Below are 16,060 nucleotides of genomic sequence, written 5' to 3' on the forward strand. Positions count from 1 at the left end.
GATAATTATTATATCTTATTATAAAAATAGCGTGTATTTTTATAATTTAAGAAAAAAATAAAAATTTTTATGAATTAAAATTTACATACATGTAGGACAAAGTATGTTATAGAATTCATAATAAATTAAGAGATAAAAAACAACTAAAATAAAAATCATAATAATTTTGAATATTAGAATATAAAATTGCATAGTAAAAACGTGTTAAATATAAATTTTTAACTTTTGTATTATATTTAATATTAATTTGAATTGAATAAAAAACCAACAAAATTAAATTTTCAATTCCATTATGTTTCAATTCGAATTGACATTGAGTTTAATTTAATTATTATTATTATTATTATTATTATTATTATTATTAGTTGTCATTAAACTATTCCAACTTTTTTATATTTTCGTCCATTATAATATTTAATTAAATTGAGGTAAAATCTATAAATTTAATTTAAATAAAATGCATTAAAATTAACTTATGTCATATATTACTAATATAGAATAATTCTTTTAAAAGAAAATAAAGAATAATTAATAACTATGATTAGCAAAATCTTTCTCTTCAACTAGCAGAGCCATTCCTTTCGATGTACAAAAGCTAAATATTCTTTCGATCATTATCGAAGAATAAATATTTTTAATATTTAAACTAAAATTATGAATAATAAATACAATAGATTTTAATGACCGATGGGTTTCATCACTCCGCTATAAGGCCAAATCCATGATAGCGACCCTGATCCAAAGGTTATAGAGCCTCTTCAACGAGCAGGCCTGGACCACCCAGCCTTGAGGCCGGGCCTCTCGTGGACCTCAGTTATTTCATACCAAGCTCGACCCTGAAAAGTGACAGGAAAAAAAAACAGCAGGCTCAGTCATCTCACAGTCTTGTCTAGACGTGCGCTGGAGAAACTAAATGATCGCCTGGCGTGGAGAGAGCGTATGACACTTTCGTACATACGGACCTGTATGATAGAGACATGTGACACTGCTGAGAGGCCATTAACATTAACGAATAAAAGGAAAGGAATAAAGGGGAGAGAGCACCTTCCTCTCATTAGATCTCACTAAACCATTGTAAAACCCTATTTTCTGGATCTCAATTCATCAGATTCTATACAAAAATAATGTATGATCATATAAAAATAACTTTAAAATATCAAATTAAAACTCATTAATAAATTTAATTTAATTTTTAATATCTCTTATATGTTTTAAGGAAAATTTTTTTTCATCACACTTCTAACAGGAAGAACAGAAATGTTGAAGAACTTGTCTTGAAAGAAGAAGATGAAGAGATAGAGGGGAATCCCCAAATCATGTTCTGCCAAACGGCGACTAGTGAGCTGAGCTGAGCTCGAGCTACAATATTACACACATCTCTTTTGCCTAGAAGCAACTGTAACAAGAAAAAGAGCCAAAAAATCTCTCCCTGGATTTGACTACTTTCACAAGCATGAGGTTGAATTATACAAAGAACTTTGTAATCTCCTGCAAACTTGGAAGACTTGCAGCAGCAGAAAGCTTGTTATTATGTCCGCTTTTGGTACAACCTTTTGTAAATTTTTGCACCTTCAAATTCTGCATGGATTTCTCTTTCAGTCCTTATTCCCATTGGATTTTTCAAAAGCCATCCATCATTGTCACACAACATGCTTGGATCAGTTTCATCAATGTGTTTAAGCATTTCTGATTCTGCATCAAATTGATTTCTCATGTCAAGCGCCACTTCAAGCACATCAGACTGCACAAAAACCTGCTACATTCACCAAAAAAAAAAAAAAAAATTACTGCAAACACGAGTATAAAGCTTGCGGTTTTAAGGGAGTTTGCATGAGAATCATTTCATCCAGTTCTATAAAATATAAAAACCATAAAATATGCCATAGCCCAAAAGAAAATGCTAATTGATGTAATGTCGTTTGAAAGAGAAGAGTAGAAAAGGGAGATGAAAAAGATCACAGGTTCATCTCACTGTGTCAAAAGCAGATCACATATTCTTCAGCAAGCAGAAAATTCTGACATTGCAGAAGAGTCGGATTCAACATGAAGAGACACACACAATTTTGTTTGCTCCTAGTTGCTGGTTTCTTAGTGATTTGCTGAAGAATAGGGCACTTCTGTTTATCTTTCTCCTTTTCATTTTTGTTCCCCCCCCACCCCCCCCCCCCAAAAAAAAAAAATTACATTAGACCTTTACTGTTCATTTAAATATAATTTGCACTAGCTGAACATTCTTCCAAAACTGATGTGGTATACAGATCTAGTCATATATAAAGATATATCTTAATTATGGCTACTTGCCTATTTCATTTATGTTTCTATCAAATTTATTCTTCAGAAAGGCCATACGTACATTATGGTTAAACAACAATTGTACACGACTTCACATTGGGCAATACTGTCACGACTGCTGGCAAATTGTCCCAAGTCATTTCCAGCATATCGTTTCACAACAGCAACAACCATTTCCAATTTTTAGCAGGACTGACCAAAAAAGCGTCTTCCTTACTGAAACCTCATAACTTCAGGTCTCCACTCTCCAGAACAATTTTTGACTTTCGTATCACCAAAGAAAATAATACTAAATAGTTCAGCCTTTATCTTGTGATGAACTCTTACGAGGTAACAGAGAACATAGATCCATGTTTCCTAACTGGGCTAGAAGAATCACTAATGACAAAAACAAAGCCAGGATAAAAACAAAGGTCTGCATCCTTTTAAACATAATGAATGTTTAGAGAACAAACCTTTCCTCCAGGCAATAAATTGTTGATGATACAATCTACCAACTGCTTCTGCACAACCCTTCGCTTATGATGCCTTCTCTTGAAATGAGGGTCGGGGCACTGCGTAAAGTTATTAGTATGTAAGAGTCTAGAACCTAGAACTAGAGAGAATATGTTGAATCCTATTGAATAATCCAGTAAAGCAATGGCACTTACCAAAATTGAAACAAACATCAAGGGTCCAGGGTACTCAAGAACCAATTGCCTGAAGGAAACTGTGGCATTTGCAAACATGAAATGTCTGTAATACAATAGAAATATAGTCCACTATTGAAACAGCCAATAAAATGTTTGTTGTTATATATACATATATTCATTTTCCAAAAGAATAATTTATTTCAAACCTTACATGTTACCAAGAGCCAGCTCTTCTACCCAGAGTTGAGCACGCTTGACCAGCTGCACCAGGCAGGAAGCATTACAATATAATAAATACAGAAGTCATCCTTTGGAGAAGTAAAGAGAACCAAGCAAATCTAAATTCACTTAATTAGAGTAATTATGCAGCGAATTAGAAATAACCAAGAATTTCATTCCCATACTTTTTGCCGTATTTCAAGTCCCAAATAATTTGCTGAATCTGGACTCCTTTTAGCAAGCCATATGAGAAATCTTCCACTCCCTGAGAATTTTACAAATCTGTTAGAGAAAAATACTCTGGAAAAAAAAATGCACTTTAGTTTCTTGTCTTTACTATTATGAACAGTAGCACTTGCAACTTGAAAATTAATTAAAAAGATGATAGAATCACACTAAACAGTATTTGAAAGGCAGGATTGACAATAGGAGCAAATGTTAGGACAAATTTCAGCTACTGTAACAATCGACTGTGATTTTCTTTTTCTTCAGCACATAATGCAGGAACAAAATCATGTAGTGCTAAAATTTTCAGTGCTGCGGGGCTACAAATACCTTTCATATTTGTCTCGAGCATTCTGAAGAATAATCCAAAGACCCAATGCATTGATCTTATATGATTAACTTTTAAGCTTTTCATTTTGACGTCTAAGCATCAGAAGCATAATATCTCCATCAAACTAAACTAAGACTTGCACTCATTACCTTATGCATACCAAAAAAGAGCAGCTGTGGCACCCTACACTTGTTGAAACAAGCCGACAAAACATAATCTCATTACCCGTTCATAAGACATTGAGAGTTACAACATACAATAGCTAAGCTGATAACCGAGGATACTAGCCAAATAGATGCAAAAGGAAACATAAGGTGAGAAACGTTACCACTTCCAATATCCACCATGAGCGGCAATGTTGGGTCCCTGAAGACTTCCCTCCAATCAGGTACTCTTGCTGGCACCTACCTACCAAAATTTTAACAAGTAAGCAGAGCTTCTCCTTGTGTAAACGCAGAGCATGCTTCTACTATGATTATAATAATAATTAAACAAATAAACCATATTAAATGGAAACTGAAAAGCAGTTCCATACTTACAGAAAACGAGGAACTTAGAGGATTCACATGTTGCCTGCTTCTAACATGACCTAGTTCCTGAAAAAAAAAACCATCCTTCAGTCCGCAAAAGGAAAACCAAACAAGGGGACGAGGGAAATGCCCTAACATAGACAACATATGACTTAATTTGAAAAGGGATTACCCCAGAAATTTTATCAGTGAGGTTTAGCTCAGCGTACTCCAAGGCCACCAGGTCTGGGCTTCTCAGTTCTTTGTCATCGACACAGACATTAACTGTGTTACTATAACAACGGTGTCGATGATAGTGAGACTTTGCAGGCCTTGAAATGGAAGATGAAAACGGTGATTTTAGTAAAAGAAGAGAGGAAAAAGCTTGCTTTGCAGCCATGGGCAGCGGATTGGCAGCAACAGCATGGTGGTAGAGTGGTAGAACTGTGGAGAAGCCATTTACAGGATTAAACAGCGTCGTTCTGCTGCCCATTTTGTACGCCCATTTTGTACGCTCGGGCCTATTTATTCGGCTAAAATTTTTGGGTTCAATAATGAGCAGTTGCTATAATTGGGGAAGGTAAAGGTCTCTGATAAGGCCCATAATAACACAGCCCACTGGCTTTTGAAGATGGTAGAGAATTACTGGTGGCAAGAGTGTGCACATCATGCGCAAGATTGCCACTTTCTTCCAGCATCATCCCACCCCAACTGTAAAAAACAACCGTTGAGGTTGAGGTTGAGGTTGAGGTTGAGGTTGATGGGAATGGCCCTTGCCTTGTCCCCGTTCCACTTCAATACCCGCTGCTCCTCCTCTTCCCCTTCTTTACCTACTGGCCACTCCATTTCGACCACCGTCCGCCCTGCTGTCATTCTTCCGGTTACTCTCCTTTCCACTCTATCTTCATACCTGCATTATTTAGTAATTTACAATTGATAGTGGTCTAAGGAGTATTGATTGTTTCAGGGTTTAGGGAACAATACAGGGGACTATCAGAAGTTGGAGGCGACACTGAACGAGTATGGGGTGCCCACAGTTGTTGCTAAGGTTTCAAGATTTGATTGGTTTAGAAATGCTGCCGGTTTGCTGGATCCCAACTACTGGAGTGGCACTCTCAGGCCTCGGCCGGTTCTTGATTGGTAACTGAATTGCTGTTCTTCAGTTTTTTGGACAATGTAAATTGCATCCTAAAATTTACCTTTTATTGGTTATATGTTGTTTTTATACTATCTAAGAGAGCAAGTTATTTCTAGGTATTTGAAGAGGATAGATGAGGCTGTCCGTGAGGCAAAGGTGCTGGCGGAAGGTATTCGTCTTTGTTGTTACTTGTGATTTAGTTTTTGGTGCTTGTGTTGAGTATATGACTTGCTATGATTTAACTGATTAATCCAAACTCATCTATACCATAAGAAGTATGAAACTGGCTAGCTTGGTTTTAAGATTTGTTTGACAAGGTTAAATGTAATGGCTTGCAATTGTCAATTTCCCTATAACTATATCGGGCTGCTTTTATGGCTCTGTTCTATCCTGGCCTTCTTGAGAGAGAACAGAAAATTATCCTGAGAAGTGTGAACATATTGCTTTTGTTCAAATCTACAAGGTAAAAGCTCAGAAGCTTAACATCCAACTTCTTTCTCTTGAGCTATAACAGCCTAGATCAAACTCAATAATTAGGCAGCCCACATATGAAAATTGCCCAAGTTTTCCGCACTTAGAAGGTTTTTGTGAGAATTTTCCAAAAAGCTATGAGAAATCACTATGCAACCTATTGTTCTTTTCTGAAATTTTGCACAAGTGTAAAATCATATTTGATGATTTCCTTTTCCTTACTTTTCTCCTAACGCTTCCATCCTTTGTCATGGTTAGCTTTGATTCTCTATCAAACACACATTCATATGCTTTAAACTGCCTTATGCCAACTATAAGCTTTATCTAAAACCTTAAAACATGTTATTTTAGGTGGGACTTTATCCTTGATTGGTCACTCAGCAGGAGGATGGCTTGCACGTGTATACATGGAAGAATTTGAGTTGTCTGATATCTCCTTGTTATTGACCCTTGGTACTCCCCACTTGTAGGTCTAACAATTCCCAAATAGCTTCTTCATTGAGATATGTGCTAACGACTTAAGTAATACTAGTGTGAGCTCAATTTCAATTTGTTATCATGAAAAAATCACCATTCTACCTGTTTTAATTTTATTCAGGCCACCTCCAAAAGGAGTTCCAGGGGTTATTGATCAAACTAGAGGTCTCCTTGATTATGTTGAAAAAAATTGTGCAAAGGCTGTTTATACTCCTCATTTGAAATATATATGTATCGCTGGGAGGTAAACCCAAATTCAGAAACCTGTTTTATATCTTCTAGAATAGCTTATTTTTCTTGACTTTGCCACACAAGAATTCTTCTGGGATTGGTTCTCTACTTCTCTTATGAAATTATTCTTTCTCAACATTTTGGAACCTTGGCTGATAAGAGACCGGTTTATGGAGTAATTATACTATATCATTGTGATTCCATGTTGGCAATCCTACATGGAATGATAATCAATTATAGTTGGACACATAGATAAATATACCTACAAGTAGATAAGTGAATCCTAAAAAAAGTAACTAACTAGCATTTTTTTACAGAAAAAATATACTTTTATACAAATATTCTCATCCTATTGTTTTGTTATACCAGGTCAGAGTAGCTTTATTATATAATTTCTCCAGTTTATGATAAAATATGGGAATATCTTACTGTGTCTAAAGTTTATTGTGCATTATGAGATGATAAGGTGTTAAAATAGTTTCTATTATGTTTGATGGGCCCTTTTCCAGTTGGAATATTTAAGTTTTGTAGCTGTTCATGACGTGTAATGTCACAAGTGTATTACCAGTTAGATTCTGTTGCGGTAATACATTGGTTGAAGGAATATCAGTTAACCGTTTACATGTTAATGTTATGTGGAATGACAATTGAAATAGGACTTGATACCAATTTACTTGCATATGTGACCCAGAACAAAGAAAAGCATATGCAGCATGGTTTTGCTGGGTCTTTAGCTTATGCTAACGGGTGTAAAATATTTGACAGGTAATGGATGCAAAAGCTCATGAACTAATAAACAGGGTTAAAATTTGTCAAAGATGTAAACTTTAGTGTAACAAACTAGATTTGTAGGAAATAGTTGATGTATTCTCTATTGAACAAGGTTGTTTATATATAGATTATAAGGTCTTGTTAAGGCTACAAATCATTTTACTAAAAATCTTCTATCTCTCAATTAGTATCATTTAGCTCTATGATTTTGCAATCTATTCTAATTATGTACAGATTATATTCACACTATAATATTTAGTTTCCCCCTTTCCTGATCAACTCAATGTGTAAAAGTTGCTGAACAACAGATAATTACACCTAAGACTATAAAGTTGGTAATTTCTGTAGCCACCATAAACTGCAGGTATATTCAAGGGGCTCGCTTCGTTGGGAATTCAAGTGCTGAAGTCAGTTCTGTGGTTCCCATGGGCAGTGATCAACCAAATGCAGAGGCTGCTCTTATGAATGACATGAGCACTTCTACGTCTACAGCAACCAACTTTCGCGCCCGCTTTGTTGGGCAAGGGTATAAGCAGGTAATTGTTGCATTTGCTCCTTCATCAACAATTCCTTTAGCAAAAACTGCCAGAATGTAATGTGAGAGCTACATTTTGCATGTAGAGTGATGTCCTATTCTTTTACATAGGCCAGAAGCAGCATTGTGAGTCTCTGCAATGCTGATGATCGAATTCTGCTTGTGTAGGTATGTGGACAGGCAAATGTATGGGGTGATGGAGTGGTGCCAGAGGTATCAGCCCATCTCGAAGGTGCACTAAACATTAGCTTGGATGGAGTGTATCACTCGCCGGTTGGTTCAGATGATGAGCTGAGACCATGGTATGGTTCTCCTGCTGTTGTAGAGCAATGGATTCACCATCTCCTCAACTAAAGTAGTTGGGCATACTAGAATGGGAAGTTTGTAAATTCATCAGCAAACTCGTTGCATACAAGTTCATTTGACATCTAGTCGATCGAAACCATTTATGAGCCTCCCCACCTCTACCCCTTCCCACCCTTTATTGTTTTAGAAGCTTGGTAGTTTACATCAATGTAGTTTTTTTCATGGATTTTCCATCATGCTGATTTATCTTCAACAAATAACAATAATACCAATAGGAGAATGTTGTCTTTCAAGCTCCGGTAATACCAGCCTATGCATAACTTATTCCATTGGAGAATGTTTTACTTTTTAAGCTCAGGTAATTTCAGCGAATGCTCAAGTTATTTGTCGACAACTGACCCAAGGTTGACATTCCAGAACCTCGTTGGTGAATGAAAATTTTGAATTCTCACAATCAAAATATATTAAATTTAGTTTTCGAAATGTTCAATTCTCTGACTAACATATTTAAGGGGATTTTTTCTCAATAACTTTAATAACCATGTCAAACAGAGCATTGTAAGATTTGTACACCCATGCAATTTAGATTTTAGACCTTCTGGCTTGTCTTATCTTAGGAACTGTTGCTGCACTTCACCTGGCAAGAAGACAATGTTTTATTGCTTGACCAGTAACGCACCATGTAACATCAGAGTCACCATTAAGTATGGAAAAATAAAAGTCAAGGGCTGAATACAGGGATTGGAAGCATGGCTACCGTACACAGAACCTTCCATGCATTAACTCCCCCGACTCAATACTCTCTCTGACATTTGAGAAGGGAAGTTCAGTAGCTATTTATCTGATCACAGATCATCAAACATATTATCTACCCACAAAAGGAGAGATCATAATGAATTGATATCCGAAAACAGGTTAAAAATGTGAATCCTTTTTTCCTATCCAATTTTACATCATGTTCAGCTAAAGACTTGCTTCAGTTGCAATACAATGCATAAAAGCCCCGTTTCAAATAACAGGAAAATATCAACATAACAGCACAAGGATTCAAGATTAGCAGTCACGAGCTGGCTCCAAGAAGAGTCCAGCCATAAATCCAGCACTTGATGGTGAAAGTTAACCAGTCTTCACAAAATGGCGGGATAGCAACTTCCCTATCTCCAGGAACCCAACCTTTTCTTTTCCATCAAATATGGTCTTCAGCTTTTCATCACAAAAGATCTCCTTCTTATCAGCAGGGTTCTGCATGTAAAAGCATCCACATAGTTATACATGGCATCACAGTATCAACATTTATCAATAACAGCTCCCCAGTCTAATAAATCCACTAATTTGATAACCCAAAAGATCAGTGGGTATAGCTGAACAGTGAATACAATTTATATTTTTTAAAAAAATAAATGCCTAAACCTCCTTAGCCCATGTAGAAAATTCAAATCATGCAACACATAAAGCTATACTTACAACGGCCCATACTCATCCCTGTAAGTGAACAATCCCTATTGTACGATTTAATGGGTTCCAATTACACCAAGCTCAACGGTCCATACGCTTTGAGGTCAAATTTTTGTGTTTCAAATGAATGGCAATGGATAAAAAATATGAGAGATAATAAATTGGAAGACCTTAAACAGCATCGGCCCAATTCTCACCCACGAAATTTCCCCACTTCTAGCCTTCCAGAAAGCATGGATAAAATCTAAGCTGAACATCATAAACAAAATCCCAACACAGCAGAAAAAAGGAACTGCAGAAATAAACTTCCTTTTCTGGTAGCAAACAGAATGCTGAAAGTATTTGAGATGTTGATTTCAGCTTCTTTTCAATTTTGTCCGATTATTTATTTTTCAGTCGAGTATTTTTAATCATCTTCTCAATCGTTTTTACAAATGTATGGCAAAAGAATGAAAATTTGATCTTTGAAATAAGAAAATCACGCGTAGATGCTAAAACCCTAGAGGCGAAAAAAATAAAGCCAGGGTCTAACAAACACGTTAATATACATAGGTGCTAAAACCCTAATGGGTAAATCAAATGTAATACAAAGGTTTAACACAAAATAAATAAATAAAAATAAATAAAAAAAACTGAGAATGAGATTAAGTGGAAGACCTGCAAGTTATGATGCTTGATATAGGTCCAGATATTCTTCACGGCGTCAGTACGAGAAGATTCAGAAACCCCGAGAAAGTCGCGAAGGGCAGGGGATATGGGAGTGACTTTCAGTATACCCTTAGGCTTAAGAGGCTTCGCCAGATTTGGCTTCTGTTTCGCCGCTGCTGTCTTGGTGGCTTTGGGCTTCGACGCAGTGGTAGTGGTTGTGGCGGCAGAGGACTTTGCTGGGGCTAAGAGGGCTCTGCAGCCCTTGAAAACCCTAGATGCTGCAAAAGACATATGGGTTTTGCTAAGCTCTGTCTCTCTCTTGCGGGCTTGTGGCTTTGCTAGTTTAACACTCTCAAGTTCAACAGAGTGAAATAAAGGGAAGGAGGCTGAGAATATGGGAGAGGGTTTTCGTCATTTGGGGTTCTGTGTCTTATTCACACCGATAGTTGCACGGATATTTCGTGCAACTACTGAATTAACACAAACTCCATCGCGGTTTACGCAATCGGAAAACTGGATGACTTGAATGTCGTTTCGTTGCATATCAATCAAACGACATGAAGTTTCACATTTCAAGGATGCGTTGGTTGATGGTATTTTCACATTATTATTGAAATTATTGTTAAAAAAAACTTTTTTTAATAATTAATTAAATAAAATTTTAAATTGTAATTTAAAATAAATAGTTTCAAAAGTAAATTTACTTGAGCTTTTTTTCTGAATTTTTTTATTGACTTTAAGTGTTTAATAAATATAATTTTTTAAAACATATTTTAATATTAATGATTAATAATTCAAATATATAATTTATTCAAGAAAAATAATCTATAAGTATCTATATTATTTTGAAAGCAAATATTTTTCTCAAATAACTGAATCCCTTAATACTCTCACAAGATGGAGAATGAATATTAAGTATTTCTGGTTTGATCTTTAAATTGGAAAAAATAGATAGAGCTAATGGTTTAATAAAAATGTCAGCAAATTGAGCAACCGTGGAGATAGAAAATAATTTAAAAACACTAGTATGCATTTTTTCCCAAACAAGATGAGAATCTAATTCAATGTGTTTTGTATGCTCATCAAAAATAGAATTAGTAGGAACGTGGAGAGCACTTTGATTATCACAAAAAATCATCGCAGGGGATTGATAAGTAACTTGAAAATCACGAAGCAAATAAGTTAACCATTGTAATTTACAAGTGAGAGTAGCAAGAGTTTTATACTCAGTTTCAAAAGATGAAAGAGAAATTGTCAATTGTTTCTTGGATTTCCATGATATTAAAGAAGAGCCAAGAAAAACACAAAATCCAATCAAAGATCTTCGAGTGTCAACACATTCATCCCAATCATAATTATTAAAACCTTTTAACTGAATATCATATATTGCAAAAAAGAAAATACCATAACCTGGACAGCTCTTAATATATCTTAGAATCCTTAGAACTAGCTTTTTAAGGTTTTCCAAGTTATTGATTTTGAAGGAGGTGTCAATAAAATCTTTAACAAGTTATATTTCTTTCATATCATTACTAGCAAGGATAATGTCATCCACATAGACTAATAGAACAGTAAAAGAAGAATAGCTATGTTTGATAAAGAGAGAATAGTTTGTTTTACTCTGAATATAACCAAAATTAAATAAAACAATACAAAGTTTAGAGAACCATTGTCTTGCTTTAGACCGTACAAAAACTTGAGAAGCTTGTAAACTTTATTAGGTGTATTGGTATGAAAATCAGGAGGCAAAATCATATAATCTTTCTCATTAAAATCTCCATGTAGGCAAGCATTACCATTCAATTGTTGAATATGCCAATTATGTATAATAGCTAAAGCAAGTAAAAGTATAACAGTAGTCATTTTAACTACAAGTGAAAAGATGTCAAAGAAATCAATACCTTCTGTTTGGGTATAATTTTTAGCTACAAATCAAACATTGTATCTTTCAATAGTTCCATCAGCTTTGAGTTTGATTTTATAAACTCATTTGCAACCAATAGGTTCTTTGTCCAATAAGTGAGAATCCAAGTTTTATTTTGCCCAAGAGCAAAATCTCAGTTTGCATAGCTTCCCTCCAACAAGCAGATTGAACTGCTTAATGATAAGTTCTTAGCTTAGTAATAATAGAAGCAGATAGAACATAATATTTATAAGAGGATGAAAGATGATCATAGGAAATAATTTAAGAAAGAAGGTGAAAAACATTAGGGGTAAGAATTGGAGAGACATATTTAAGTAAATGATAATGATAATTCTTCAAGTAGGTAGGACCAGTTTTATTTTGAGTGGAATTTTTTGGAATAACATGAATTAACTGGTGAGGAACAGAAGCATACTCAAAAGAAGGAGACTGAGAAGGGAAATAATCAGAATTAGGAATGGTGTAACCTTGAGGAAAAATAAGAGCAGTTTGAGAGGAAAGACTAGAAGTGTGTTTGTCATAAGGAAAAATAGATTCATAAAACACTACATTTTTAAAGAAAAAAATTTCTCTAATGGACAAATTAAATAATAAAAACCTTTAACACCAACCTTATATCAAAAATATATATATATACTTTCTTACTCTAGGATCAAATTTTGTCCTAGTTACAGTAAGAGTAGCAGCAAAACATAAAGAACAAAAAACTTGTAGAGAAGACAAATCAAAAACAGAACCATGAAGCAAGTCATAAGGTGATTTATTTTCAAGTAAATGTGTAGGCAATTTATTAATGAGAAAAAAAGAATGTGCAACAACATAAGACCAAAACATCTTTGCAATTGAGGTTGGAAAAGTAAAGCTCTAGCTACATTTAAGATGTGTTGATACTTTCTTTTAATTATAGAATTTTGTTATGGAGTTTCCACACAACTAGCTTGATGAATAATACATTTTGAAGCAAAAAAATTGAGTCATAGCAAATTCAGGACCATTATCACTTCTTATAATTCTAAGTTTTGTTTCAAATTGTGTCTCATTGAAATTGACAAAAGATTGGATTAAAAAATAAGTTTTAGACTTATGCGTCATTAAGAAAATCCAAGTATGCCTAGAAAATTCATCTACAATTGCTAAAAAATATATGTATTTATAAACAGAAATAACCTTAAAAGGTCTCCAAATATTGGCATAAATCAAATCAAACAGGGTAGAGGACTTCGATGTACTTATGGGAAATGACAATCTTTTATTTTTAGCATAATGACAAGTATCACAAACTTCATTATTTAAAAAAGTCACATAAAAGTGTGTATTTCAAACAAAATACAAAATATTCATGGAAAGATATCCTAATCTAAAATGTCATATATCAAATGTTGTATTATAACCTTTTTCAGCAAAATGTATGTCACAAGCATCTACGGATAACAAAATACTGTTAGTAAAGGCTAAAACAGATTCCATCAAGATGTAAAGACATTATTAACCTCAACTAAACCAATATTCTTCAATATATTCTGTTACCGTATACACATTTATTGTAATGAAAAATAAGAAGTCAGTTGAGTCATCGAAATAATATTAAAAGTAAACTCAATTTAACATGAACAAGCTTAATTTTCTTATATGTCATAAAGTGAGTAAGAGAAAAACATACATTGAACAGTTGCTCTAGTATCCAAGATCCAATCATCAGTTTGCAATGCACAAGAAAAAAAATTAAGGAATTACCTACTGAATAACTTAATTTGTGCTGGGACATGTGTGCTAACTTAATTTGCAGTATGTATCTCCTGTTGAACCTTCTCAGCTTGAATTAGGGCAAGCAATCGTTGGTATTGATCAGGTGTGAAGTCAGTATCAAATGCTCAATATGAGATGGAACAGAACCAGTACCAGTACCGGGTACAGAAACAATATCGGGTTTAGTCTCAACCTTCCCTGTATAAAGGTTAGTAATACCAGTAATATAATTATTCCTGGTCTTAAAACTAGGGGAAACCATATTTACGACAGCAAGCTTCCTCAGTATATCTCATTCTACCACAAAAAGGTGCAGATTTTAATGTTGGACTGAGAAGCAAATTTCTTATGATCACAATTAAAATGAACAACTATGCCTCTTCTATAAGAGGATTTATGTGATAGATCTTGAGAAGATTTAACAACAGAGGCTCTAGGTTCAACAATTAGCCCTAGATTCAACAATTAACCCTAGATTCAACTGTCTCTCTTGTTGTACTATAAGAGAGAAAGTCTTCTTGATGGATGGTAAGGGATTCATCATCATAATCTTAAATCTGGCATGACTAAAAAAGTCAATGAGACCTTTCAAGAAACGAATGATATAGTTATTCTGTTTATGAGTTTTCATAGTTTTAAGAGCACTGCAATTACAAGGGTCTAAGCACACTCATAGTGGAATAAGTCTAAAATTATCTAACTCATCCCACAGAGTTTTGAGATGAGTAAAATAATTAGTAATAAATAGATCACATTGCTTAAAATTATAAATTTCTTATTGTAAGTCAGAGATTCGAAATATAGCACCTTGTGAGAAGCGATCTTGCAGATCTTTTCATGCATCGACAACACTATTGATCCAGATTATGCTTTAAGCAATCGACTGAGCAAGAGATCTCGTTATCCATGAAAGAACCATGTTATTTCATCCATCCCATACAACAAACATATAATTACTTTTTTTTTCCTGGTTTCTTTAGACTTTCATCAATGAATATGATCTTATTTTTGGATTGTAACATCATTTTCATTCCTCTCTCCAAGAGTGATAGTTCGAAACAGAAAGGACCGGAGACACTAAAACTAGTGCCGAATTTTCAATTGGACGAAGAAAATATGGATTCGAAGGATTAGTAAGATAACCACTATTCGAATTTGGGTTTATGGTAATAGATGATTCAATAGCCATTGATAAAAGCAGAATAGAAAAAAAAAAAACTCTCGGGATGAAAAGAAAAAATCTCGGCACGGAAAGAAAAACTCTCAAAATGGATGAGAGAAACTTTATGAGCGAAAATTCTCGGAACAAAAGAGAGACTTCTTATGGGAGAAAAGGCTCGGGACAAATGAGAGAAACTTCACGTAAAAGGAAAAACTCTCGGGATGGATGAGAAAAACTTGAGAGGAAAAACACTCAGGACGGATGAAATTTCGCGTGGGAGAGAAGACTCGGGTCAGAGAGTGATGCTCTTTCTCAGAACAGAGGAGAGATTTCATGTGAAAGAAAAAAATTTCCTAAAACAGCGAAAGCAATTATTGTTCTAATACCACGTCAATATTACTAAAAGAAAAAATAATATTCATGATGTATTACAAAAATCTTAAAAAATCTCATATTTATATATAAATACAAGAATGAAGAAAACTGACTATACTATTTTAGAATAATCTATAAGGATTTATACGATTTTGAAAATAATAATTATTTTTTTGAGTATTCACATACTTAACTTGGTGGTAAATACATTTAAGTAAATTTGAGAGGTTTCAGGTCTTATTCTCCCAATTCTCATTTTAAAAAAAAAATATTTTTTCTGAATAATTGAATTTCTTAATATTTAATAAGTGATATCATGGTTTTGATTTATTTTTATCTTTCTCGCCCAATTACGAAATAGATGCCTTATTCGATCCATCTATCTAAGGCGTAATGTCTAAATTATTGCAAGAAGTCTCCTTAGTCATCACATAATCAAGATACTTTTATAAATTGCGGTATGTTTTATACCGTCAAAAAAGCATCCTTTAACGTTATTACCACCGAGCACCAAGCATTCTATTTTTTTATTTTATTTTTATATATAATTATTTTGGTCAATAAATTAAAAAATTATTACAAACATTAATGAATTTTAAAAATAATTCAAATA

At 34.1% G+C, this 16,060-nt stretch overlaps 3 protein-coding genes across 5 annotated transcripts; 1 reads left to right on the forward strand and 2 right to left on the reverse strand.

Moving 5' to 3' along the window:
• Positions 1-1,249: 1,249 nt before the first annotated feature.
• On the reverse strand, positions 1,250-4,716 carry LOC110622230 (tRNA (guanine-N(7)-)-methyltransferase). 2 transcript variants are annotated; one of them, XM_021766672.2, is made up of 8 exons: positions 4,402-4,716; positions 4,239-4,295; positions 4,028-4,103; positions 3,329-3,408; positions 3,136-3,185; positions 2,943-3,027; positions 2,748-2,846; positions 1,250-1,753 (listed from the first exon to the last, which is right to left on the reverse strand). In XM_021766672.2, the coding sequence occupies exons 1-8, from the start codon at positions 4,699-4,701 to the stop codon at positions 1,529-1,531; spliced, it is 972 nt and encodes a 323-aa protein (XP_021622364.2). In that variant the 5' UTR covers positions 4,702-4,716; the 3' UTR covers positions 1,250-1,528. The 2 variants fall into 2 exon arrangements, with proteins under 2 accessions (XP_021622364.2, XP_043815990.1); XM_043960055.1 differs by having other exon boundaries at positions 1,250-1,756.
• Positions 4,717-4,731: 15 nt separating this feature from the next.
• LOC110622358 lies at positions 4,732-8,430 on the forward strand. 2 transcript variants are annotated; one of them, XM_043960053.1, is made up of 7 exons: positions 4,732-5,088; positions 5,176-5,348; positions 5,463-5,515; positions 6,169-6,283; positions 6,416-6,538; positions 7,661-7,832; positions 7,943-8,085. In XM_043960053.1, exons 1-7 carry the CDS (start codon positions 4,840-4,842, stop codon positions 7,997-7,999), a joined length of 942 nt encoding a protein of 313 aa, XP_043815988.1. In that variant the 5' UTR covers positions 4,732-4,839; the 3' UTR covers positions 8,000-8,085. The 2 variants fall into 2 exon arrangements, with proteins under 2 accessions (XP_043815988.1, XP_021622536.1); XM_021766844.2 differs by having other exon boundaries at positions 4,742-5,088; positions 8,000-8,430.
• A 600-nt stretch (positions 8,431-9,030) lies between these two features.
• LOC110622087 (protein TRI1) lies at positions 9,031-10,691 on the reverse strand. The gene is made up of 2 exons (XM_021766466.2): positions 10,250-10,691; positions 9,031-9,379 (listed from the first exon to the last, which is right to left on the reverse strand). Exons 1-2 carry the CDS (start codon positions 10,529-10,531, stop codon positions 9,254-9,256), a joined length of 408 nt encoding a protein of 135 aa, XP_021622158.1. The 5' UTR covers positions 10,532-10,691; the 3' UTR covers positions 9,031-9,253.
• Positions 10,692-16,060: the final 5,369 nt, after the last annotated feature.

The sequence above is a fragment of the Manihot esculenta genome, chromosome 9 (assembly GCF_001659605.2).
Source record: "Manihot esculenta cultivar AM560-2 chromosome 9, M.esculenta_v8, whole genome shotgun sequence".
NCBI lineage: Eukaryota > Viridiplantae > Streptophyta > Magnoliopsida > Malpighiales > Euphorbiaceae > Manihot > Manihot esculenta.